At 40.8% G+C, this 27210-nt stretch overlaps 2 protein-coding genes across 3 annotated transcripts in view; both read left to right on the top strand.

Moving 5' to 3' along the window:
* The window catches only part of LOC121926322 (sodium/hydrogen exchanger 10-like), a 587624-nt gene that overhangs the window by 264571 nt on the left and 295843 nt on the right, over nt 1–27210 (top strand). The window lies entirely within an intron of this gene.
* Nucleotides 1–27210, top strand: part of CPT1A (carnitine palmitoyltransferase 1A) — a 62465-nt gene that overhangs the window by 12796 nt on the left and 22459 nt on the right. The window contains exons 2-9 of one of the 2 annotated variants that reach the window (XM_042455750.1): nt 3963–4116; nt 5994–6133; nt 8507–8678; nt 13138–13239; nt 14375–14512; nt 19480–19557; nt 21639–21746; nt 24337–24424. In XM_042455750.1, the coding sequence (XP_042311684.1) occupies nt 3976–4116; nt 5994–6133; nt 8507–8678; nt 13138–13239; nt 14375–14512; nt 19480–19557; nt 21639–21746; nt 24337–24424 (967 nt within the window). In that variant the 5' untranslated portion in view covers nt 3963–3975. Of the gene's footprint in view, nt 1–3962; nt 4117–5993; nt 6134–8506; nt 8679–13137; nt 13240–14374; nt 14513–19479; nt 19558–21638; nt 21747–24336; nt 24425–24886; nt 24972–27210 lie in introns of both variants that reach the window. The other variant, XM_042455759.1, reaches the window with a different exon arrangement.

The following is a 27210-nucleotide window of genomic DNA, read 5'->3' on the forward strand; positions in this document are numbered from 1 at the left end:
CACACTATCATTGTCAAAGCAAGGGAGACTTGTTAGCATTAAAAGCACACAAAACACACTTTGCAAGGTCACACTCTCTCAGCTTCTGAAACAGTAGTTGCATGCTTCTCAAGCTGCATCATCATCATCATCACACTATCATTGTCAAAGCAAGGGAGACTTGTTAGCATTAAAAGCACACAAAACACACTTTGCAAGGTCACACTCTCTCAGCTTCTGAAACAGTAGTTGCATGCTTCTCAAGCTGCATCATCATCATCACACTATCATTGTCAAAGCAAGGGAGACGTGTTAGCATTAAAAGCACACAAAACACACTTTGCAAGGTCACACTCTCTTGGCTTCAGAAACAGTGCCTCCATGCCTCTCAAGCTGGCTTATATCATCATTGTCATCATCATCATCATCACACTATCATTGTCAAGGCAGGGACACTTGTTAGCAATTAAAAAGAAAACAAAAAAACCAATGTGGCCTCTGGCCACTCACCACCTTCTCTTCCTCTCTCTTCCTCCTCCTGCTGCCCCATCTCCTCTTCCTCCTCCTGCTGCCCCCATCTCCTCTTCCTCCTGCTGCTGCCTCCTCCTCCTCTTCTTTCTTCTCCTCCCACTCCTCCATGTGCCGTGCGGCCTGGGGGCAGGACGGAGGAGACAGAGGAGGTTGGCAGCGTGGGGCCGCCCGCGTGGAGCCCCGCGGGGAGGCGGGGAAGGGCCGCGCTGGTCTTCAGCCTTTGCCTTCTCCACCCCAGGCCGCGCGGCCCTCCTCTTCCTCCTCCTCCGCCGCCATTTTGCTTTTCAAAATGGCGGCGAAGTCTCGCGCGACCTTTCCCGTCTGGGAAAGGTCGCGCGAGACTTCAGCCGCCATTTTGAAAAATAAAATGGCGCCCAGAGCGGCGCGGAATCGGCGGCAATCGGCAGCAGGACTGCGTGGGGGCCGGCAGAAAGGCCTCCGCGGGCCGGATCCGGCCCACGGGCCGTAGGTTGCCGACCCCTGGATTAGAGCTTTGCAAAAAAGCTTTTGTTGCAAAATAACAAGATCATTTCCCCTCGAGTATAGTTCTAACAAGGAAACTGTTCTGTCCATTTGATGGTGAATGAGTGTCCTACAGGGGTTACCCAGCTCTGAAAGTTTCATTTATATTCATTTGAAAGTTTCATTTGTGTAGCTTCAGTCCCACATTTGTAATATATAAATAGCTTTACTGAGCCATTGTAATTATTGCTATAATTTATACAGAATACTTTGAACAGTTGAGGGCAATGCTATATAAACACTGGCCTTGCTAGTGTTTCTTTATAAATACCAACCCTGTCCATGATGGCATAATTTATAAAGTAAAACGAGTACCCCAAAAATGACACAGTAGTAAATAGCAGAACAACTAAAATAGGCACAAGAAAGGAGTGCAGGGGCCATTTGGTCAGCCAGGAGTTGCCACAACTCCATAGCAAATGGCGGGTCATAGGCCCCTTTGCTCCAGAATCAGACTGATACCAACAGATCAGCATCTGGTGTGCCTGATCCCAGCCTGGATTCAAAGATGGCGGGGGGTGGGACATGAACCTTCGAGCCCATGCATACAGCTTCTTAGTTGAATATCCAGAGAGGGAAACTAGGAGGGCTGGTGGCATGCAAAGCCATGTGCTCTGTCATCAAGGTTTATGTTCTGTAACAAAAAGAGAGAGGAACAATTCTAGTCATCCCCTAAATTAGTTTTTTTCACAACTTAGTGTTAAGTTGGAAGAATGTCTCAGACCTTTTAAGGAGTTCCTGTTGAAGTGAAAGCTTCTGTTAAAACTTGAATAATGCTTTATTACTGCAAAATACTGTATATTGAAATCTATTCTCTGGAAGACAAGACAAGCTATATCCCACTCTTTTTCTTCATTTCAGTTTGATCAGGATCATTCGATATGGGCTGCCATTGCTTGCCCTTGGTTAACAAATGTGACTAAGGTGTCCCTTGCTTGTGTTTCTATATATCATTACTATATGTTCTTATCTTCTTAATGTCAGTGTGGTGCAGTGGTTTGAGTGTTTGTTTGACCATGACTCTGGAGATCAGAGTTCAATTCCCCTATTGGCCATGGAAATCTACTAGGTGACCTTGGGTGAGTCACATACTCTCAGCCCCAGAAAACCCTGTCATAGGTTTGCCTTAGGGTTGCCATACATTGGAAACAAAGGCACAGAATAGCAATCTTATAACCCCTTCTTTGAAGCTTCAGTGTCATCCTCTTCTGTTAGTTGTTCAAATGTATGTACAGCGCACCTGTGTTATATGCGGGTGCACCATACGCAGCTTCCAGCATACACTGGAAGCCTTCGCTGGAAGAAGCCTCGGCACCCCCGGAAGAAGTAATGGGGCGCGCGCCATGGATACGAGCCCCATTACGTCCAATGGGGCTTCAGCATATGTATTTTTTTTCCTTACGCAGGGGATCCGGAACGAATCTCCCACATAAGGAGAGGACACACCAACCTCACTCCTCCTCTAACTTTTCCTGAAATTGTAGAGCTATATGAAGATTGCCTTAAACTGTACAGATCATGTTAAATGGAGCTGCCAAAGTTTTAAAGCATAGATGAAAAGCATATTATTACAATATGGAAAACCTATATATGGGATGGAGAGGAGATGATTTTAGAGGTGATGGGTAGGAGGGCAGTCCAGGCGTTAGAGCTGTGCCAAAGAGCTTTTGTTGCAAAATAGCAGGATCATTTTTTCCTGAGTGTGGTTCTAACAAGGAAACTGTTCTGTCCATATGATAGTGAATGAATGTCCCACAGGGGTTACACAGCTCTGAAAGTTTCATTTGTATAGCTTCAGTCCCAAATTTGTAATATATAAATAGCTATATTGGGCCATTATTGCTATAATTTGTACAGAATATTTTGAATAGTTGAATATAATAGCAAGTACATTCCTATACCGCTTACCGATGTAATAAGCAGTTTACAAAGTGTAAGCTAATTGCCCCGCAAGCTGGGTACTAATTTTAGCAAACTCGGAAGGATGTAAGCCTGAGCTGACCCAGAGCCCCTGGCTGGTATTGAATTCAGTTGTGGTTTGTGAGTGAGTGGCTGCAGTACAGGCATTTATCCACTGCGCCACCATTGGCCTTGCTTGTGTTTCTATATAAATGCCAGTCCTGTCAATGATGGAATAATTTAAAAAGTGAAAAGAGTAACTCGAAAATAGTTCAATAGTAAGTAGCAGAACAACTAAAACAAGATGTTAAAACAATTTCATTGCAAGTTATGAACCCAGGAAAATAAAAAGGACTTCGCTTTGCACCAAAAGAAGAGCAAGATGACCACCAAGGAAAAGTTCCCTACCTCTGTTACTCTTTTTAGTTTATTCAGAAGTATCCTGTTGTAGGTGTTAACTTTGAGCAGACTTTGCTCTTTATAATTGATGGGGCATGATGTAGTCTGAAATTTTGGGAAGTATATTATGCAAACAAAGAAACAAGCAACAAGATAGCAGATACTTGGTATGTATACTTTTGTATTACATGTCATACATGATCCCTGAAGGGATCAGCCTTAGTGGAACAGTAGAAGCCTTTAAAAAGGCATTAAAAACCCACCTCTTCCTACAAGCCTACCTTCCCAATTCCTTCTAAGATTATCTTTCCCCTATTGACTCTGACATATTGATATTCATGATTTTAACATTATTACTGTATGTTTTTAACTATGCTTTTGGATTTAATTCGTTTTAATTTGTATTTTTAATATGTGAATTGTGGTACTGTTTTTACTGACTGTCTTTACTGACACTTGTACACCGATTTGATCTTGGGAAAAGCGGTTAATAAATAAACAATTTATTATTATTATTATTATTATTATTATTATTATTATTATTATTATTATATACCCTCTTTCTGGTTAGTTATCTCAAAGTAAGTTCCTACTACTAATATGCAATTAAAAAAAAATCTTGCTTTTGACAGATACATTCTAACAATGGCGGAAGCCCATCAAGCAGTTGCGTTTCAGTTTACTGTAACACCAGATGGAATAGACCTTCGCATGAGCCATGAAGCTCTCAGGCAGATCTACCTGTCTGGTCTCTATTCTTGGAAGAAGAAGTTCATCAGATTCAAGGTATTTTATTTTGCAGGTCTTAATCTGTGCTCAGGGCAGAGGTACACTCTATGCTACAATGCAGGGTTCTGAACATCCTTGTTTACAACATAATACTAATGTTTCCACACATTTCCTTTGAGTTATTTTTTTTTTATCTTTCCAACCGGATTTAGTAAATTACAACAAGTAAACCACTATAAGAAAGAATGAAAGAGACTGTGCTATTTTCTCTCTGCAAATGTATTCTTCCTTATTTATTTCTGTCCCACCTGTCTCCCCTTAGAACAGTGGTTCCCAAACCTCGGTCCTCATTTTTGACTTCAGCTCCCAGAATTCCTGACTGTTGGCCAAGCTGGCAAAGGCCTCTGGGAGATGAAGTCCAAAATACCTGGAGGATCAAAGTTTGGGAATCACTGCCTTAGAACGTAACAATAAAATGATTAAAAATTGTAAAAAACACAAACTTAAAATGTTTTAAGTAGTAAAAAAAACTACGGTACTTAAGAATTATTTAAGAAGGAATTATCTATTCAGAATAAAGCCCTCTTTTGCTACACTCCTGCCTAACTGCTAAAGATCTTCTTGAATAAAAAGATCTTTGCTGGTGGAGGGACAACAGAGAGGGGGGCATCTGTCCTCATTTGGAGGAATGCTCCACAATCTGGGAGCAGCCACCAAGGAGTCTCCTTCTTGTTTCTGAGTGACAGGAAAAAAGAAGGGCTCTCCCCAAGTATCTCAAAGCCCATGCAGGTTCGTATAGAAGAATACAGTCTTTCAGATAGCTATCAGATAGATACCTATCTATGTACACACACACAATAACTTGCCCTTCTAATTGTACCCAGAAACAGACATGCACCCAGGAAAACTGTTATTAACAAGGAAATCACATGTTCCCCATAATTCACCCTGATCAACAGTCTGGCTACAGAATTTTGCACCAGAAAAAGTTTCTGAATAATTTTCAAAATTGCCCCACATAGAGCTTGTTACAACAGTCTAAATTGGACGTAACTAAGGCATAAAATGGGAGAAGGCCTTCTCTCTGGCTGACAGACTCTAGAACTTGATAAGACATAGTGGAAGAAAAGGGTAAACCAGTATGAGATGCTAGTAGAAAATATGCCAATCTGAATGGGAAAATGTATGTGTGTTTCCCTCCTATAGTCTCTTTCTAGGCAAGCTCCTTCCTTCCTTTCCTTTTGTCAGCAGGTAAAGACCTTCTTACTTCTGTTTAGGAACTGATTTTTGTACATGTAAGGGCTTTCTCTTTTAGGGTTCAGTACTATATTTGCTCTATGGTTTTAATGGTTTTAATGGTTTTAAATTTGCAAATAGTTTAGTACTGGTTTAAATGTGATTTTTTTGTGTGTGTGGTTTTAGCTACATGTAGTTTTATTTGTTTTTTGTTTTTTAATCTGTAAATTGCCTTGAGTCCCAGTTTTGGGAGAAAGGCAGGGTATAAATAAAATTAAGGATACATCACCATGCAAGATCAGACAGTTTTAGGAATGGGTGCACTCTACAGACATCTTAAAGTCTCTCACTGTAGGAACAAATGGACCAGTCTTCTCCTGATATCGGCATTTTTTGGAAGGGTTTGTAAACTCAAACACCTTTCTGCAAATGTTAAGACCTTCAGATTTCCATAGGTACAGTATTTATTAGTTTCCAAGTATGCTTTTGCTCATTGGCAAAGTGCATTTGCTATGTATATGTACGGTCATGATCTATAAAGAAGACCAATATAGCAAACTAGTCTTCAGTTGTATGGCTGTGTCTTCACGGATCCTGGGATATTTCTTAAAACAATTGCTATGGGAAACATGAGGTGATGGCTTCAGAAAATTTCTGGAAAATCCAGAAAATTAATTATTGTCTTCTTATCTTTACAGAATGGCATAATCACAGGAGTCTATCCTGCTAGCCCATCAAGTTGGCTGATTGTAGTAGTAGGAGTTATGTCAACAATGTATGCTAAAGTAGATCCTTCTTTGGGATTAATAGCTAAAATCAACCGGACACTTGATACAACGTAAGTAATTAGCACCCTCTTTTCTTCTTGATCATATTCTTCTGATAAGTTTTGCGATGAATGAAGTGACACTTCTCTTTCCTTTAGCTCAGAAAAAGCTGAGCAATTTAACCCAAGGTATTTTCTTTAATTTTAATTATTGTTAAACATCTCAGCTTATTTTGCCTCAAATTCAGTAGAGCTTCATGGTATACATGTAAAATCCCACTTGCCCACCCACTTATCTTGCACCTGCCATTAGTGTTGAAATGAAAAGAGGTCTTTTTCTTATATGTATGTCTATTTGTGTGTGTGTTTATGCACATACAGACCCTTGCCTTTAATGCTTAGCTCCTAGAGCAGGAAGCCAACCACCAGGAGTTCTGAGGACTGTTTTATCACTCTTGACAAAATAGCTATGAGAAGGATGGAGCTGAGTATAGTTGCATTCTTCTATGGCTCAGATTAAAATCCATACCAAGAAGATCTTGGGCTGGGCATTTAGACTGTTAAGACTTTCTTTTTTGATGAGATGAATATTCTAAACCAGGGGTAGGCAACCTGCGGCCCGCAGGCCGGATGCGGCCCGGCAAGGCCTTGGGACCGGCCCCTGCTTGGTCCTGCCGCCGATTGCCGCCGGAGCCTTTGGCCTCTTGTGTGAGGGCATGGGGCCTTTGGCCTATCAAGAAGAGGGGGGCAAGCGGCGGGCAAGGGGGGCAATTGTCTATAGAAGCCTGAGAAATATGCATTTATATTAACATTTTTTTAAAAATCAGCAAATTTTTTGCGTGTCCTCCATTTTTAAAAAAGTGCCCTCCATTTAAAAATTTTGTCCTACATTTGTCCCGGTTTATTTATTAATTTCATTTTTTATTAAAAAAAAAATTTATTTAATTATTTATTTTTTTGGCTTCAGCCCCCCAGTTGTCTGAGGGACAGCAACCCTGCCCCCGGCTCAAAAAGATTGCCTACCCCTGTTCTAAACCATGAAGTCAGAAAGCAGACTTCTTTGGGGAGCTACACTACAAACTTACAAAGGGTTGTACCTTTTATGAGTATCTCTGTGCTGTATTTAATATACACTGAATAAAAATACACACAATGTTTGTTTAAAAAAAATAAAGCATAAGCATTTTTTTAAAATAAAAAAGCTCCTTATATAATTTACAATATCATACAAGGATCCTTTGGTTGTGTTTCAGAGAGTTCTGTCTTCATGCCATTAACATTTTACCAAAATATTAAGCATTTTATTAATTGTCTAATTTGGGTAGGGCCACATAATTTGAAGGCTAACTGCCATTCCTATAAATTGCTGCTATCTTTCATTTGGAGTTTTAAAGCTTTTTATAAATATTATTTGATTTTATTTGTTTACTACCTTGAGTTTTCTTTTCAAGGGACAAAGGTGAGACACAAGCTTTTAAAATGACTGAGTGACTGAAATAACACAAACCTAACTATGGCTTTATGTTACTATGGGTAGTTCTAATGAATTTGAAGTTACAGTATTTGGCATTAGCATTTTGAATAAAATATGCACACAGTTAAGTTAGTTATCTAGTTTTGGCTCTCCTTCAATATAGGGAGTGTAATTTGGGGACTTAAGGGCTGGAATGGTTCAAATGGACTTGTGCAGAAGGAAAGCTTCATGATGGATGGCAGTGTCTTTGTTCTCTTCCTTTCTTGGGCCCTCATTCTCTTTTTCCTTTTAATTTATGTTAAAATGCTACCTATGTCCCATGGCTGACCTGTGGTAAGATTACTATGTACTGTTAAAAGCAAGTGAAATGTCTTTCCAATTTAATGTCAAGTCTTCTCAGCACAATTTGAAGTAGAGAGCTGTAAGAGAGCATCACAGGATGCCTGTGTTCTAGGAACATGCAGTGGGGTGCATGACCAGTGGCTCTTTCACACTTTACAGTTATAACACTTTGATTCTACTTAGCTGCATCCCGTAGAATCCAGTGATTTGTAGTTTGGTAAGACACCAAAGATCTGTGGCTGAGAATTCTAATTATGCCCCTAAACTTCAAATGCCAGAATTCCATAGGATGGAAACATGGCCATTAAAGTAACATCATAGTGCTATAATTGTGTAGTGTGAATGCATCCCTAGGCTTTATTCCAACCACTGATGGCTTTTGAAACATTTTTTTCCTTAAAAATAAAAAAGAGGAGAGACAGAGCTGGCATCCCATTGGTAACCACTTGAGCTGTTTTATGCTGTTCTCCCTCCTCCCAAATTTGCCACCTGTCACTGGGCTACTGAATTGGCACTTCAGTTCAGCCCCTAAGTTCAGATTGACCCTGGCTTTCTTAGTATGTTCTGCTGTTTTACTTTTGTCAGACTTGTTTGACAGATGCTTTCTTTTTTAATTTTTCCCTCAATAGTGGCTATATGTCCAACCAAACACAGAATATTGTCAGTGGGATTCTTTTTGGAACAGGGCTCTGGGTGGTCCTTATTTTCTCAATGCGCTACACACTAAAGATGCTGCTTTCCTACCATGGCTGGATGTTTGCCGAACATGGCAAACTTTCTAAAGGAACCAAGTTATGGATGGTAAGAGTTATTCATCATAAACTTGAACGTAAAATGGAGTTGAGGTAACATTTACCAGATTTAGACCAGATTCCTGTCAGTGTGTTATGTAGAGGTTACCTTTTGTGTAGAGTCAGTTAATGGTAGCAAGGGAAGCCTATTTTTCTAGTCTCTTTTATTCTCCTCATAGTTGCTGTGGCAGTGGCCTTTCTCCTCGTGCCACAACTCCCTACACAGGCATAGTTATGCCTGCACAGTGAAACATTCCCACCACCTTGATAGGCATGAACACGAAATAGGGGGAGCACAAAATAGGGTCTTCTGAATGATGCTGGAAGAGAGCGAAGTGTGCGGACGCTCCACTCTCCCAAGCCCTAATTTCGGTCCCAGGCCACCGCAAAGCAGTGGTTTGTACTGGGCTCTTACTCTCCTCCTCCTCCTCCTTCTTCATATTTACATAATTGACTACTCCTGCATATTCCTTGAACATTTTCAGTTTGGTTACATCCTGCCTACTGGCAGAAGTATCCTTCATTTTTGTGAAGCTTGGCTACACTCGACTGCAGTATTTTAATAGCTAAATGTTCAGTGCTGCAGTTCTTCTTATCAGACAAAGCCATATAAGACCACAGTCTGAGCGTATTGGTGAATTGTTCTGAATGCTGGAACATATAGCTTCATAAAATGGGTAAAGGCCCAAACTTCAGGTCCAAAGAAAGTTTAAGAAGAAACATTTTGAATGTATCAGGAGGGATAGTTGAGACAGAGGAATACCTTGCCCTGAGAATTATTAGGTTGCAGCACCCTTCCTCAACCTGACTGTGAGGTTATGAGAGTTGTAGTCTAGCATATCTGGAGAGCTAGAAGGTTAACCTTACAGAGTAAGTGACTGGTATTAGGACTAAACAAATAGATGCCTTGTCTACAACAGTCTCTTGTGTTATTACATTGTGTCCCTTACATGTCTTAGTTGATTGTAGAAGGAATTCAATTGGAACATGAGAACTAGTCTCTTGAATGCTTTTATGAGAAATAGAAACCAGTTGCAAACAAAATGTCTGATAGTTTTTTCCAGATATAATTTCAAGAGCTTTCTGATTTGAATACAGGCTCAATCTGTAAGGGTAAGGGACTAGAGCATTGTGCCATCATGGCTTATCATTTTCATTGGATGGATTTTTGGCATGCCTTACAAATTTGACACTTTTTTTCTTACAATACTGAGCTTGAGTGCTGTGAACAAGCTATGACTAATATGCCATCTTGAATGTTAGTCCTGGATACTGTGAGGAAAACAATTATCAGTATAACTGAAACAACAAGCATCTTGAAAAATACATCTAAAAATACATCTAATAACGGGGACTGAATTTCTCAGACATTTGGGAGAGTTTATCATAACTAGCTTTGGTGGGTTACAGACCGCCGAAAAGCGGCTGCCTGCACCCGGCCCTTTCCCAGCCGGATCGGGGCCTCAGTGGCCAGAGCAGCAGCCGCTGAGGCCCCGATCTGCCGCTTTCCAGGCTGGGGGGAAGCGGCAAAAGGCCTCTTCCTCGCAGCCTGGAAAGGGGTGTCCTTGGGGCTTCAAGCCCCAAGGACACCCCACTGTGGCAGGGAGGAGGAGAAAGGGGCCGCTTGGCCCCTTTCTCCTCTGCGTCGCTGGGCGCAGCCGTCTGAAGGCTGCGCCCAGCGACGCAAACGGAAAAGGAGCTCCGTTTCGGAGCTCCTTTTCCGGCCGGGGAAGGGGCGCACTATGCGCCCTGGTGTGGCGTGATGATGTCACGTCTGCGCTGCTCCATATAGAGGCGGCGCGGTCGTGATGTCGTAATGGCGGCAGCCGTGTGGAACGGCCACCGCCATTTTCTGCGAGCTCCGCACGTGCTAGGGTTGGGGGCATCCGGAAAGGAAGCCCCTTTCTAACCCTAGCACGCGCGGAGCACGCACTTTAAGGCCTGTCTGTAATGGGCCTTTATTTGCTAGGTTGTTGCATTCTACCTCTCTAAACAGTCTTGCCTATTTGTACCCCCCCCCCCCCCCGAGTATTCTTCTTGCTATTTTTATACTTTACCTTTGGTTAAGAACCTTGAGAGAGAAATACACACACACACACCAAAAGCTGGTTAAAGAAAGAATTTTGTGATGTTTGTAATCTCTGCTTGTAGTAGAAGAATTGCTGTGTTCTGCAACAGTTTACAAAATGAAATGTAATTATTTTTGTGATGGCTGTGCTTTAAGGAAATAATTTCACTATGTCATACCACGTTAGAGGTAATGTAGACAGGTCTCCTGCTTAGGCACTGTCTATCATAGTGAGGCTGTTGCCAAAGGATGAGCCAAAGTTCTGTCCCCTCTTGACAAGAGTTTGCTAAAGCTTCAGATATTTGTACTTGCATGTACAGTGCGTATGAAAACTTGAATGGAAGATGAAACTACTGACCGTTTAAAAAAAATTCCACTTTAAAACTGCAATAGGCAAGCCACTTTTAAGCACAAATTATTCCTCAAAATCTATCTATTTGGAGGTAAGGTCATGGGCCTATTGGCTGTAGTTGACTGGAATGCATGTGTTGAAGTAACACCAGAGGAGCATCATTAGCATACAGAAGTCCACAATTTTACTGGTTACATCTGAAGAAACTTGGCCTAGCTTGGGATAAGAAATCATGTGGCATTCAGACGTTGTTTGGACTGCAGCTCCCAGCAGACCCAACTAACATAGGCCCGTTACAGACGGGCACCCTAGGACAGACTCAGTCCGTGCTAGGGTTAGAAAGGGTTGTCTCTTCCAGACGCCCCTAACCCTAGCATGGACTGAGTCCGTACGAAATGGCGGTGGCTGTTCCACACGGCTGCCGCCATCTTGACATAGTGCCTCGCGGCATCACATCCGGGACCCAGGAAGGAGCGCGATTTTCGCGCTCCTTTGCTGTGTCCGGGAACCGCGCCGTTTGGCTGCTGCGGTTCCCGGATGCAGCAACCGGCAGCGGCAGCAGACTGCCGCTTTTCGGCAGTCTGTAACCCGCCATAGTCAGTGCTGAGGAATGCTGGGAGTTGCCGCCCCTGGAGAGCCACACGTGATTCCTACTCTTGATCACGGGACCCATCTGCCAAATAATGGAACCCCATTCCCTCCTCCCATAGCCTGGTGCTGGGGGGAGTATGGAATGACAGACATAGCATTCCACATAGCTGAAATGGCTCCTCTATTAGCTGTGAATGAGGTTTCATAACCTCCAAGCTGGGTGTGCTCCTGAATATCTCAGCCCAAAGTCCTTTAAGGCACCCTTGGACTAAGGATGATGGGCATTCTCTCCCCAATAATATAGGAATGTGGCCCTATGTGAAAACCTGCCTAAAGTTGTGACAAAAATGTCAAATAATATAAAACATATAGGCCTGTTACAGACTGCCAAAATAAAGCTGCTTTGGGTCTCTTTGGAGGTATGCTATTTAAATGATACATGGGTCCTAAGAGTCTGGAGGTCACGCCAAAGCCACACTCCATTCATAAGCACTGGAGTGCAGCTTTGGTGCAGCTTCCAGATTCTTAGGATGCATGCATCATTTAAACAGCATACCTCCAAAGAGACCCGAAGCAGCTTTATTCTGGCAGTCTGTAACAGGCCATAGTCTTCATTATAAGTAAGAGCCCATAAGCTCTAAAGTGAAAAGTAGGAGAACAGGGGAAAGATCTGAGCCAGACTATGGGTGCCTACAAGAATTATTTTACACTCTCTTGGCAGACCATAGAAGAACCACTGTGTTCACTGGCGTGAGCCCATTCCCCAGGCTGACCAACCACTATAATCTCTCAGGAAAGCCTGTGAAAATCTTGCAGATCCCTGGGAATAAAACCACTAGCACACCTTGACAAAGATGGATGCCTGTTGTATCCCAGTGCTCTTTCAGAGGGTTCTAATGGAATCCCCAGTAAGTCTGGGGATCTACCTGTGTCTTTTCCTGGCAGTTCAATCAGTTGTCCTGCTACTTTATAAACACTGAAGATTTGAGTGCTCTAGCCATTCCTATGGCATACTTTTTCTCATTGAACATTAAAATGGAGCAAAAGATCATTAAAAGAACATTTATTGGTATTGTTCCATTAACATGTGTGGCACCTTACTTATTTAGCAAGGATTCTGTTCCTAAATAGTTTACACATAGTCAGAAAAGGGTGGGGAGGATAGAAAAGGTGTAGGCAAATATTAGATAAATTTAAACCTTGGTTATGATTAGGAATCAGGATTAACAGCCAAATACCATATGTGAAAAATGGATTTTGAGGTGAGATAGTTTCTCTTCGGCCTAGGGTTTATAAGAAATGGATTAACAGTTGTCAGAAATCCATGTTTGCATGTGCTCTTTAACTGTCATCTTCTGAGAAGGAAGTCCAAATGATGAAGTACACATTTATGAAACATATTAAACACTTATTTTCTGCTGCTCAGCAAAACTTTATTTTCTTCTGTTTAATTTGCAGACACTGGTGAAGCTTTTTTCTGGTCGTAAACCAATGCTGTACAGTTTCCAGACATCTCTGCCACGTCTTCCAGTTCCAGCTGTTAAAGATACTGTAACTAGGGTGTGTTAGATTTTTGAAAATGCTTTCTCCCCAAATCTAAATCCAGATGGAATGTCTGCCTTGACTTTCTTTGTTCCCAAGCCTGCATGAGTAAAAAATTAACATGATATCTGATTAACTCAGTTCCAGATTATAGCGTATCTCCTTTCACTTACAATGAAATCAAGTGTAGTGTTATCTATTGCCACAACTCATTGTATCTTGCATTTATGCTCCAGAGGCAAGATATTCAAGTCTTCAGATTCCTTTGTTTTTATCTATTGTCTGTCTTGTGTTATCTGTAAATGGTTTAGAGGCTCCTCACCAGACTTTGTTCTTAGAATTTCATTATATGATGAATCAGTTGATGGTAGAAGTAATTTTGACTTACAGTTAATTGTTAGATTCAGCTAGAGTAGACTCACTGAATCAATAGGAAATTTAATGTCAATAGTTCCATTGTTTCAGTGTTGACTGACTGACAAAATAGAACTTAATTTAGATTCACTAAGGCTCCATCCACACTGCAGAAACATTCTAGTTTGACACCACTTTAACTGCCATGGCTCACTGCTGTGTAATTACGGATACTGTACTGTAGTTGAGTGTGACATTTAGCTTTCTCTGTCAGAGAGCTCTTGGGCTGCAAGAAACTGCAATTCCAAGAATTCTGTAGCACTGAGTCATGTCAGTTAAAGTGGTATGAAACTGGATTATTTCTACAGTGCAGATGCAATTTAAGGTATCTTTGCTGCACCCCTTGAAATTCATTCTTGCACCACCTGGGGGTACATGCACCCCAAGTTGGCAACCCCTGGGTTAGAAACTGGATTTCAGAATAACTAGTGGTTTATTAATTAATTCATTAATTAATTAATTTTGTGATACAGGTCAATTATATTCCAATTATAGATTCATGTTTTAAATGCTGTGATTTAATATGTTCTAAGTGCAGTAATGGCTTGTGCCATCAGAAAACCATTCTGTTACTGCATTTCTTCTTCGTCATACCAAATAACACTGGCAATTGTGGTGCTCTTTTGTATTGCCATGAGTGTTACTTTTATTTGTTGCTTATTTGTATCAGAAGAACAGAATGGGGTGATTTTTATAGACCTTGCCATGCTGACAGATCTTTTCTTCTTACCAATTCCAGTATTTAGAATCAGTTCGTCCTCTTATGAATGATGAACAGTTTAAAAGAATGGAAGGTCTTGGCAAAGATTTTGCAGTTAATCTTGGACCAAAGTTACAGTGGTACTTGAAACTGAAGTCCTGGTGGACTACAAACTATGTAAGTAGATGAATCAGGTTCTTTCCTGAAATCATATAGTTTTAACTTCTTAAATCTTCTGTGATCCTCTGTTTAAGTTTTTCAATTGTTTTGTGTTTAAAGAAACATTACTCTTCAAAAGCAAATTTTGCTTACCATTTCAGTACATTGTTTTTATAAACTCTCATTTGTATACTGGCAGTAGAAACTGGTGATAGGTAAGACTTGATAGAATCATAAAATCGTAGAGTTGGAAGAGACCACAAGGGCCATCCAGTCCAACCCCCTGCCATGCAGGAAATCACAATCAAAGCATCCCCGACAGATGGCCATCCAACCTCTGTTTGAAGACCTCTAAGAAAGGAGACTCCACTACACTTCGAGGGAGTGTGTTCCACTGTTGAACAGCCCTTACTGTCAGGAAGTTCCTCCTAATGTTGAGGTGGAATCTCTTTTCCTGCAGCTTGCATCCATTGCTCCGGCTCCTAGTCTCTGGAGCAGCAGAAAACAAGCTTGCTCCCTCCTCAATATGACATCCCTTCAAATATTTAAACAGGGCTATCATATCACCTCTTAACCTCTTCTCCAGGCTAAACATCCCCAGCTCCCTAAGTCTTTCCTCATAGGGCATGGTTTCCAGACCTTTCACCATTTTAGTCACTCTCCATTACTGCTTAGCCTTAATTAGTTGTAAATTACTAGTTTGAGCTTGGATGGTGTTAAATATTTTAAGTAGGCAAATACGTACGTTAAACTCCTTTTTCTGCACAAGGAAAATAAATAATGAACTTATGGATGATGTGCAAGGCTTAAGTGCTTCTGATTCTCAAGTCTCCCCCCCACCCCTTTAACTCTAGGCAAAACTGCTTGTTTGTAATTGTGTTCATCGCACACAATGCATTTTCAGGGATATGGACATGCATTGTTTATATGACATGCCAGTCTAGCATCACATAATATTATTTGGAAATTCACAGATGCTTCCCTAGTTAGTGTGATTCATATATAATTGCTCTGAGAATAACATATTAATTGAGAATCAATTTGATCTTTCAGTTCTATCAGGCTCCTACATTTTAGGTCAGGTTTGCATGGCCAGAATAGGAGGAGCCCAGAGTATTCTGGCCCCAAAACTGCCCCAGCATTTCCCCATTACGTTGGCCACTCTGTTTCAAAACCAGGTGGCTGTTAGCACATGCCTCTTGGTGTTCTGGCTAGTGCTACCAGTGTTGGTGCAAGTCACTCACTCTGAGACCTGAATAAGGCACTCAGCATCGGTCACATGGCTGGAGCCTCATTCAGACCACAGAATGAGTGGCCCATGCCAGTGGCTGGCAGAGCAGGACACATTTTAAACAGCCTAGCATCGCAATGAAGGGCTCTGGATCTTCTGGGAAGATCCCGAGAAAAGTGTGATTTATTTTAAACCATTGAAAAGAAGGGGGGTATCTTGGGTTCTGTCCTAAACTGGCCATACATCATCCAGACAGTTCACATTAGAACCACAGATTGGGCCTTATGTCATCTGGACTGCTCACTAAGAGGACTGGAGGGGGGATGTGTTATTTGGCCCATGCAGACAATCTCCAAGCCTCCTCTTGCAAGCATGAAAAGTGAAGAAAACCTGGGACAGCACAATTCAGGAACTCGTGATTTAGTTTATGGTCCTATTTGGCCACTCTCTGGCTCACCCCCCCCCATGTCCAATCACCAAATTGGTCCAAATTATCTCAGAATAATTTGGAACAATCCAATTTAGGCCAGATCTAGATCAATCCAAACAAGTTTAGTTCATTTTGGGATTTCAAAGAATAAGGTGTTATTTGATTGTGACAACACTTGTAGAGCCAAAAAGTAGCGACAGGACCCTAGTACACTTTGCTGCAGAGAGAAAGGAAAGAGTGACATTAGTGTATTCGTCTGGAAAATGGACTTCATCGAGTGTATTTACCTGACCTTGAAGGCTAAGGATAGTCTGGGGATCCTGTTGGTCTACCGTCCACCCTGTGGGCTAACAGACTCCCTAGCCGAGCTGACACAGCTGGTCTCGGAACTGTTGCTGGAGTCTCCCAGACTTCTGGTTCTGGGAGACCTCAACATCCCTTTCGAGGCCGGCTCACAAATTCTAACAGGTGCGGCTCAGGAGTTCATGGCTTCCATGATGGCCATGGGCCTATCCCAGTTAGTCTTGGTTCCAACGCACTGCACAGGTAATACACTCGATGTTGTCTTTAGTACGAACTGGGACACTCCATGGGCAGAGGTAGGCAGTACCTCTGCTCTGTCATGGACAGACCATTACCTGGTTGAGGTTCGACTTAAGGCAACTACCCAAATCCCCCCGGGGGTGGAGGACCAATTAGGATGGTCCACCCTCGAAGGCAGATGGAACCCAAAAGTTTCCAAGAAGCCTTAGAAGGGCTTATGGTTGGATCTGACGGTGATTCTGTTGATGCCCTGACTAACATCTGGGACAACGATCTCTCCAAGGCTATACACAGTATCGCTCCTAAGCGTCCTTTCCGGCCTGCTTCCAATAGAAAACCATGGTATACAGAAGATCTCCAGGAAATGAAGCAGGCCGCGCAACGACTAGAACGCAGCTGGCGGAGACACTAGCGCTTATCTGACAAGACATTCCATGAGGCTCGTTTGAAGTCATATGGAGTGGCAATAGACGCAGCAAAGAACTCCTATGCTGCGCGTATTGCGTCTGCGGAGTCACGTCCAGCAGAGCTGTTCAGGGTGGTCAGGGAGCTGACTCAGCTTCCCTCCACCCTGAACCCTATTTTAGAACCAACTACAGCCTGCTGTGACGATTTTAACAACTTCTTTGCAGATAAAATCTCTCGAATAAGGGCTGATCTTGACGCTGGCATTTCAACAGAAACTATAGAAGAGGTATCCAGAGCTTCTGTGGACTCTATTAAACTGGATCACTTTGAGTTTGTTCATACCGATGAAGTGGACAAGCTTCTTGGAAGTGTTAGGAAGACGACATGCTCTCTCGATCCCTGTCCTTCTTGGCTGACCGTCCAGGGTGGTGATGCTATAACATTACTGTTACAATGTATAATCAATGTATCATTCAGGGAGGGAAAATTTCCATCAAGTCTAAAACTAGCAACAGTTAAACCGTTGCTTAAAAAACCCTCCTTGGACCCCCTGGTAAGGAATAACTACAGACCGGTCTCATTGTTGCCATTTCTAGGTAAGGTGATCGAGAGAGCGGTCGCCGTCCAACTCAAACTGGCTTTAGAGCGGGTTATGGAGTTGAGACTGCCATGGTCACCTTAGTTGATAATCTCTATAGAAGGGCGGTATATAAATAAAATTTTTATTTATTATTATTATCTCCGTCTGGGCATCGACAGGGGCAATGTGACCTTGTTGGTGCTTTTGGACATCTCATCGGCTTTCGATACCATTGACCATGGTATCCTTCTGGAACGCCTGAGAGAGCTGAGCATTGGGGGCACTGCGCTCCAGTGGTTCCGTTCCTACCTCTCGGACAGATTCCAGATGGTGCAGTTGGGGGACACTTGCTCCTCTAAGAGAGAACTGACATCTGGAAGTCCCTCAGGGAGCTATTTTGTCCCCCACTTTGTTTAACATTTACATGAGATCATCCGGAGTACGCTGATGACACCCAAATATGCTTCTCTGTGTCCCCGACTGATGCGTTGACTAAGGATGGCGTCTCTCCTCTGAATGCCTGCCTGGAGTCGGTAATGGGCTGGATGACGGAAAACAAACTCAGCCTGAATCCAGAGAAAACAGAAGTACTGGTGATAGGTCCCCCAGGCCTTAGAAAGGAAATTTATCCACTGTCCTGAACGGGGTCACACTTCCCCTGAAGGATGAAGTTCGCAGTTTAGGAGTACTTCTGGACTCGTCTCTGCAGTTGACATCTCAAGTAGATGCGACGGTCAGAAGTGCTTGCTATCAACTTCGGTTGATACGCCAACTGTGGCCCTTTCTGGGCCAAAGGGACCTTGAAACTGTGGTACATGCTCTGGTAACCTCTCGATTAGATTTCTGTAATGCGCTGTACATGGGGCTACCCTTGTACCAAGTCCGGAAGCTTCAATTAGTACAAAATATGGCAGCCAGATTGGTCACTGGTGCGTCCAGGTTTGACCATATAACACCTATCTTGAAAGATCTTCACTGGCTGCCCATTCGCTTCCAAGCACAATACAAGGTGTTGGTCACTACCTATAAAGCCCTACATGGCTTGGGCCCAAGTTACTTGAGGGACCGCATCTCCCCATATGATCCGCCCCGCACACTCAGAACATCTGGGAAGAACTTACTGGTAATTCCACCTTCCAAATATGTTGCCACATCCCAGATGGCCTTTTCAGTGGTGGCCCCCACGGATGTGGAATGATCTATCTGAGGAGCTCCGTCTGACAACCCCCCTAGAAACATTCAAAAAGAGGCTTAAAACTCTTTTTGTCAAGCCTTCCCCCTGAAGAATGAAGTTATCTACCCTGTTGCCATCAATTCCCTGTTTACCCTTGAAGGCGAATGATTGTTCTTAGAGTTCTGTAATTGTATGGTTTTAATTGTCTGTACACCGCTTTGATCTGTGGAAAAGCGGTATATAAATAAATAAAATTATTATTATTATTATTAATGCTCAGCAACAGCATTCTAGTTACTACTTAGAAAATTCAGACAATACAACATGCTTTCCATCTCTGTTTTCCAAAGAAATTGTGTGTGCATTGGGTGGGGGTACTTTCTGTGCTCTTATGTGGAGTGATTGTTTCTGGCAAGACACTAGGGAACCAGATTACCCAAACCTTTGCCTTGTCTGGTAAATCCAAACAAAAATTGTAGACCTCTGAGTGCAGTACTGAAGTCTGATTTTGCTTTCATTGTCAAAAGCAAAGTATCTAATGTATCTAGGCTTTTGTATCAGTCTTGATGTCTTGATGAATTCCCCAGATTAACTAATTTGATCTTGTTTGTTTTTATAGGTTAGCGATTGGTGGGAAGAATACATTTACCTTCGAGGCCGTGGGCCTATTATGGTAAACAGTAATTACTTTGCAATGGTGAGTATATGAAACACTATTTGAAAATTCTTGTAGGTTCCACAGACTCACTTCTTTCATGGCAGTGGTTGGGCAACATGTGGCTTCCAGATGCTGATAGATTGCAACTCTTTTCATCCCTCACCATTGGCTGTGCAAATCCAGTCAAAAATCCAACAAACATTGATACCTTTATTGGCCAATCAAAATACACAATATACTGTACATGTTGTAAGCTTTTGAAGCTTCACTGGCTTCTTCATAAGGCAAGGTGTTACAAACCAAACAGGAGAAAAAAATTGAAGATGTTACTCATAGGCCTGCATTTTGCTGTTTCTCTTCCTGCTTAAGATGAAGGAGGAGCATATCTTGCAGGCTGGCACCTCCTTCTTCTGGCCATGTGGCAACTGGGTGATTCTCAAAAATTCTTCAAAATCTTGCAATATGTATATTGTGTATTTGGGTTGACCAATAAAGACTGGGTTTGCTAAATGGCTAACACTGCTATCCCTGGATGTTCATTGGCTGTGCAGACTGGGAGATAAAGGTCCAAAACACACTGCAGGAATAATCCAGTTTGAGACAGCTTTAACTGCCCTGGTTCAATGCTAAGGGATTTTGGGAACTGTAGTTTTGTGAGATATTTTAGCCTTCTCTTGTCAGAGAGCTTTGGTGCCACAATAAAATACAATTCCCAGGATTCCCTAACACTGAGACAGGGCAGTTAAAGTGGTCTCAAACTGGATTATTTCTGCAGTGTGTTTTGGAATGAAATTGTACAATGTCTGAAAAATTCAAAGATATAACCATGTTAGTCTATAGAATCAGTATGTAGAACCTTTGAGACTACCTGAAAGAAACAAGTTGGCAGCATGAGCTTTTGTAGATTTCAGTCTGCTTCCTAAAAAAGCCACACACACACACACACACACACACACAAAAAAAAAACCATCTGAGGACACTTGTGCAACAAGTGTCACTCTTTGGGTGACTTCATTGTGTGCAAATCTTCCCAACATATGCCACCCTGATGGAATTTCTTATTGAAGTGTGCCTGGGGTTGCTGGTGTAGTAAGCATTTGTCTTGTGGCTTGTGTGTGTGAAGATGCAATCTGGTGATAACGGCATTGGGAATCTTGCTGCTGAAATAGTATATCCTGACCAACTTCCACTGTAAACCTCTATATCTAATATGCCTTTAAATAAAAAAAAACTGTATTCTTACTGAATAAAACATTTATACTCTCACTGATTTTTCTTCCACAATCTGTACTGTGACAAGAAAAAATTGTATAAATTGGCATGTCCTCCCTTGCTTTGTTTTTTGTTCCATGAGCATAACTTTCAGACCAAAATGGAAGTAACTGGAGTTTTACCAGTGCAAGGAGAATCTATAAACCATATCCATGTATGTTTCTTTGTTCCACTTTACTCTAGTTGATTACTTACTAAACATTGATGCTCAGGAGCCTAAATGTGATGTGGGATATCAATAATTTGACTCTTCCACGCAATTAAAAAAAATAGCACTAACCCTGATAACGAGGGGAATGATACTGCACCATTTCCTCAGTCTAATTCCTCTCTCCAAAACTGCTGTTAGTTTTAATAGTGAAAACAAGAGGAACAGGGTTACGCATTGCCTCCAGCACACATAAGAAAAAAAGATGGTACAGTGGACCCTTGTTATATCCTGGGGTTTGGTTCCAAGATCCCCCGTGTATAACAAAATCCATGTATGCTCAAGTCTCATTAAATATAATAACATAGCAAAATGGTGTCCCTTATAAAAAATGGAAAATCAAGGTTTGATGTTTGAAATTTATACTTTTTTTGAACATTTTCAAACCGTGGATGCTTGAATCCGTGTATAAAAAATCTGTGTATAAGAAGGGCTGACTGTAATAATTTTAGACCATGATATAACAAAGTGGAATCATGAGGTACAGCTGATACTATTGCCACATTGTAGACTATATAAAATTACAATATGCATGTAAAAAGCTTTCCTTTCAGAATACAAAAAGGGGGAAGTTGTGTATCTGTTGCAGTCTCAATTATGAATCTGCTAATGTCCTTTGCTGCATCTTTTCATCCTCTAGGACTTTCTGTATTTTACTCCCACTACTGTGCAGGCAGCTAGAGCTGGAAATGCTATCCATGCCATCTTGCTATATAGAAGAAAACTGGACCGGCAACAGATTCAGCCAGTATGTATATTTTCCTCCAACAATTATAGATGTGAATCTTATGTGAGCTGTCTTGTAACATCCAGAAAAATTTCTGAGGGGAGGAATATGGCTTTCGTCTATATATATATGCAAATGTGTGCAAGATGTGAAAGTGATTTCCATAATAAAGAAGGAAGAGTTCGTTGAACTGCTGACTCCACAAAATGAAAACTAGCTTCAGGGGCAGTGAGGCCTATTCCTTAGGCCTGCCTCTTTCGGTCCCTGCTATTTTCTGCCTCAGGCTCTGTATTGTATTTGATCCTCTTCCCATAATAGCAGTAAAGTTCCTATCCCGTCCCTGTTGAACTCTTTGGGCTAAATATATTATTATTCCCAATTATAGTAGACCCATTGAAATGACCTAAGCTGTTGCTTATTTAAGTGTTATTGATTACAGTAAGTATCCAAAGGGATCTTGTAGCACCTTTGAGACTAAGCCCCTAAACAGATGGGCAGACGAGGGCGGCAGTTACATGACGCATGCCCCCGAAGCACCTCGAGGCTGTGCCAGGGCCACCTAAGGGGGCCCATATCCAGCCCGAAAAGGAGCGGATATTTTCCGCTCTTGGGGCTGCAGCAGGAGTCACCCTTTGGGTCATGGCATGGCAGTGATCGGGCTGGCAGCGGCTTCTGGACATTTCTTCCTGCCTGACTGCTTCAGCCCTAACTGAAAGAAAGAAGCTGATAGCATGAGCTTTTGTAGACTTGAGCCTACTTCCTCAGATACATGTTTGGAAATAGGCTCAAGTCTACCAAAGCTGATGCTGCTAACTTCTTTCTTTTAGTTAGTCACAAAGGTACTACAAGATCCTGTTATGTACTGAATTTCCAGCCTAACATGGCTATGTCTTTGATTACAGTAAGTTACTCACATTGACACTAATATTGGTGTTAGACTAAAATGTTCAATAGGAGCTGGATAGGAACTTCACTTGTATAATTTGAGATTGGCACTGGATGTTCTGAAACTGGACATTAAGCTATTTGGAGGAGTTCTGATGTGCTTAACTGGTTTTCAGGTTTCCTGCAAATCATTCACATAGCGCATGTTGAACTCTTTTCCCAGCTCACATATCATGCATCAAAAATCCTGAAGTACAAAGTAAAAACAAGCAAACAGTGTTGGTAGTGGAATCCGAATAATGCACTGAATCCTTTTTGTGAGTAGGTGGTTTCCTGAACTCAAGATGTGACATAGAAGTAAAATGTGGGGTATTTCTGTATAAACAGGACTCTTCACTGAATCTTAATATTCTTCAGAACATCCCAATTTTATTAAAATTTTCCCAGAAACCATTAAGCCTTTTTTGAGATTTGGAACAATTAAAACCTCAGAGGTGAAATTGTACATGATGTGCTTTTTATTGCTGTAGATGTCTTAGCATTGCTTACTGTCATAGAAAGACATCTCAGATGTGGGCATAAGGTTTCCTGAATTAGCCATTACTTGTATAGATATGAAAGAAAAAAGAAGCATGCTGAGGCCTTGCTTTAATATAATGCAAACAAATCAGAGAATGTGGGCTTACCTAAATATCATCATTAGTCACTTTACTGCAATAAGTGTACATGTCAGTCTTCAATAGCAACCTGATCTGAGGGCACTTTTTCACAAGAAATTGTTTATGGGATAAATAATAATAATAATAATGATAATAATAATAATAAAACTTTTATTTATACCCTGCTTTTTGTAATCAAACAATCAAAGCGGCTGACAACATTAAAAACATTCTATATACAATACATTTGAATTACAATATCCCCCCAAAAGAGAATTAAACAAAATTACATTTTTATATATACACAGACAGACAGACAGACAGACAGACAGACAGACAGACACACACACACACACACACACACTGACAGTTTTCTTTTAAATGCTGTTAAATCCTTAATAACATGAATAATAGAATAAATGTTGTCATCTGCTATGTAGCTCTAGCTGTGTTAACACAAGGATGAACTATTTTGGCAAGTTTTGTGAACACTTCCCTCAATGAACTGTGTGCCAGACAGCTCTCCTTAACTATGGTGGTTCCACTTTTGTTTCAGAAAACCAGAAGTGACTGGGTCTGGGTGAAAGTATAATTGAAAATGAACTCACATTATGGAGATGTTCATATTCAAAGGACTAAATACCTAGGTGGTATAAGTCTTGAAAGGTGGAGGAAGGAAACATCTGGAATGAATTTGTCAGCTTAAATAGTGTAAGAAAAATTCATATATACTTAGTATACATGAAATGGGTTCAGGAAATAAAATTAATTGGAATTTAGGAAGGCTATGTTATTAAAGCTGCTTTACGTAAAACTACATTTTCTGCTAGGAAGTCATACTGTATGTGCACAGGTCAAGTGGAACACATGCATGCTTTAATGACAGATGACAAATCACGTGTTAGATTCACTTAGTTTCCCTCTCTGTTTAGGGAATATCTCCTAGTTTGCAGTGGCCTAGGAATCCCCAAATCTTCTGACAATCACTCTAACCCTGGCATGTGTTTTTTTCTTCACGTGCTAACTGTATCTGTAAAACACAATTGTAACACACGTTCGCGACATAGATTCTTCTGATGGGATCCACTGTTCCACTCTGCTCAGCTCAATGGGAGAGGATGTTTAATACCTCCCGTATTCCAGGAGAGGAAACAGGTAAGAAGAACCAGTTGAAGGCAAGAACATCAGAGAATCCAAAGAGTGTGAAATATTGCCAGAACTTCCTGTTGAATATATCATCCTAATAACCCATGTTCATATTTACAGTGTGTAGCTTAAGGAATAGTGAGTGAACTGTGCACTTCATAGTTGCTGAGAAAATCTCCAACCACATTTAGAATACTCTGATGCTTAAAAAAAGACTTGGTTTTGTATTCTGATATGTTTTACTTATTTCTTCCCTTTAAAAATACCTTGATTCTAGGAAATTATTTTCTACCCAGTATGGACTTATCTTTTCTATGTGATCTTTACCATTTTAAAAAAATTCTATTCCTTTGGGTTCTCTTGGTTTCCATTGCTTCTTTAACTTTTTTCGGAATTTACACTTTTCATACAACCTCCTTGTTTTGAAAACTTTGTGTGTGGGGTTTTTTGACTTTCCTTTTTTCCTTTCAGCTTATGATTTACAATACCATCCCAATGTGTTCTTCTCAGTATGAACGTATGTTCAACACTAGCCGTATACCGGGCATAGAGACAGGTATAGTGTTAGTCCTGTCAATGTATTTGGCCTCCCATTTGCATTCTAATATTCTGTATATGTAACATTGCTTCAGCCTATAACATCTGCATATATTTGCTGAGGCTGTGTGATTTTTCTAGCAAAGAAGTCACAGTAATTTTATTGCACAGTACTATAAGATCCACTTCTTTAAAGTTTTGAACCATTTCAGTGTTGTAGCAATTTGCTACTAAGTGGGTTGGTTCAATATAAAATGAATGGTCCCCACTAATATCTTTCCAAAAACACATAATGCTTGTGTGTGTGTGTGTGTTTTTAAAGTGTTGTTTTGAATAATTTTGGGTTTTTTTCCAATCACATTTCTAAAGCAGTTATTTGTTGCCAAAGCTGCAAATTGACATATATATCATACAATATAATAAATATGAAAATTTCAATAATCTAAAAAGTTATATAATTTTCAAATTGATTTAAAAATAAAACTCAAGAAATCTTCAAGTTTTAATAAAATCCATCCTAAAGAAACAGATTTTGAGCATTTCCCTGTGAGAAAAAATGTTAGATGAGTTTTTGACAAAAGCACAGGGAAGTCACTTTGTAAAAATACAGGATGTACACCTGGAGAGTATGGAGAAATACATTTAGGATGCAAAAGAATGATTTTTTCAAATGTGACTTAAAATCACCTGGGTAGAATCAGGAGTAGGATAAAACCGCTGTAAATAGACAGATTTTGCTTAATTTTAAAATTAATATACAGTTGGCCCTCTGTTCTCATGGGGGATCCGTTCCAGACACACACACACACACACACACACACACACACACACACACACACACACCAGAAGCTCGTGTTTATTCAAGCCCCATAGGCTTGAATGGAGTGTGCCCCTGTGCATGTGTTATGGGCGCGCACACCAGTGCAATTAGTGGAGGTTGCCTCTCCACACATATTCAAGAACGCTGATCTCAGATCTGCGCATTAGGAGGATGACTGTATTGATATTCTAGTGACAATCTAATAATGAACCTAAAAATAGTACTTTATGCAAAGAGGCTGGTACTGCTCCTCTATATTGTATGTTAACCAGATGGATTCACATTTGGAATAATAAAATCTTGATGGAAAAAATATGAGAACTATTTGAAATATTTCAATTAATCCTTTTATCTTTCTTTGTCCTTGCATGTGGCCAAATCTTGTAACTGAGCCATAGTGCAATGGAAAAATGATCACATGAGTTTCTCTTCTTTTCTACCCCCTATTTGTGCCTCGTGTTATAGAAGGGCTGTCCTACAGAAAAGTGTTTGAAGATCTGCAAGTTTTATCTTGCTAGGCAAAGGTGCAAGAAAGCAGACTCATGGTGCAAGAATAGTGGTGAAGATGTATTATCTGTAATCACCTAGCATTAAGAGGGTATTAGGTCTTCTTTTGGGGGGAAATAGCTTTTATTGTGTGCTCTGATAAAATAGTTGAGTTAGAAAATGTAACTTGGGACCTCATGAATAGAAGCAGACTCAAATGGTTCATAATACTTCCTTGAACTGGACCTTGGTAAAATACCATGTAGTACTTTCTAATATAACTATTAATTCAACTGGAGTAATACTTCACAATGTAACTATCAATCAGAGGAAGTCTTCAATGTTTTGCCCAATTTCCTTCCCAATTTTAATGATCATTTAAAAAATATTCTCTCAGTTAATCTAAGATCACTAATAATGTCTTCAGTAGTACCTCCTCCTTCATGTCTCATTTCTTTTAAGCTTTGCTCAGCATGTTATTCTATTGGTAATGAAAAATAATGATCAAATTTTGAGACTAAATCCAAATAGGTGATTTAATTTTTTTAAAAATATGAAAGCAGTGCTTTTGCTGTGTGATAGTTAACTCAGAATTCTGCATCATGTTAAAAGGTTTGATTTTTGCATTCCTTGTTTCTTCTGCATGAATGTGATTGCATTTACATTTTTTTCACTGCAAAGATGCATAGTATTCAGTTACTAGAATTGTTTTTGCCTTTGGTGATCACACTGTTTTTCAAAACGGGTTATGTCACAAAAAACTTGAAACAAACTTTCTATCTGATGTGGGTCACAGCTTTCACATCAGGCCATTTCTGAAAGAAAAAAAAGTATCCCCTATTGAAAAGGTGAATGATGACCTTAAGATAAGTTTACCAAATGTCAGACAGTAAATGTTTGAACTTTTCCCATGACAGTTGAAAAAGAATGACATGGGCATTTTGGAAATGAT

This window comes from Sceloporus undulatus, chromosome 1, assembly GCF_019175285.1.
Source record: "Sceloporus undulatus isolate JIND9_A2432 ecotype Alabama chromosome 1, SceUnd_v1.1, whole genome shotgun sequence".
NCBI lineage: Eukaryota > Metazoa > Chordata > Lepidosauria > Squamata > Phrynosomatidae > Sceloporus > Sceloporus undulatus.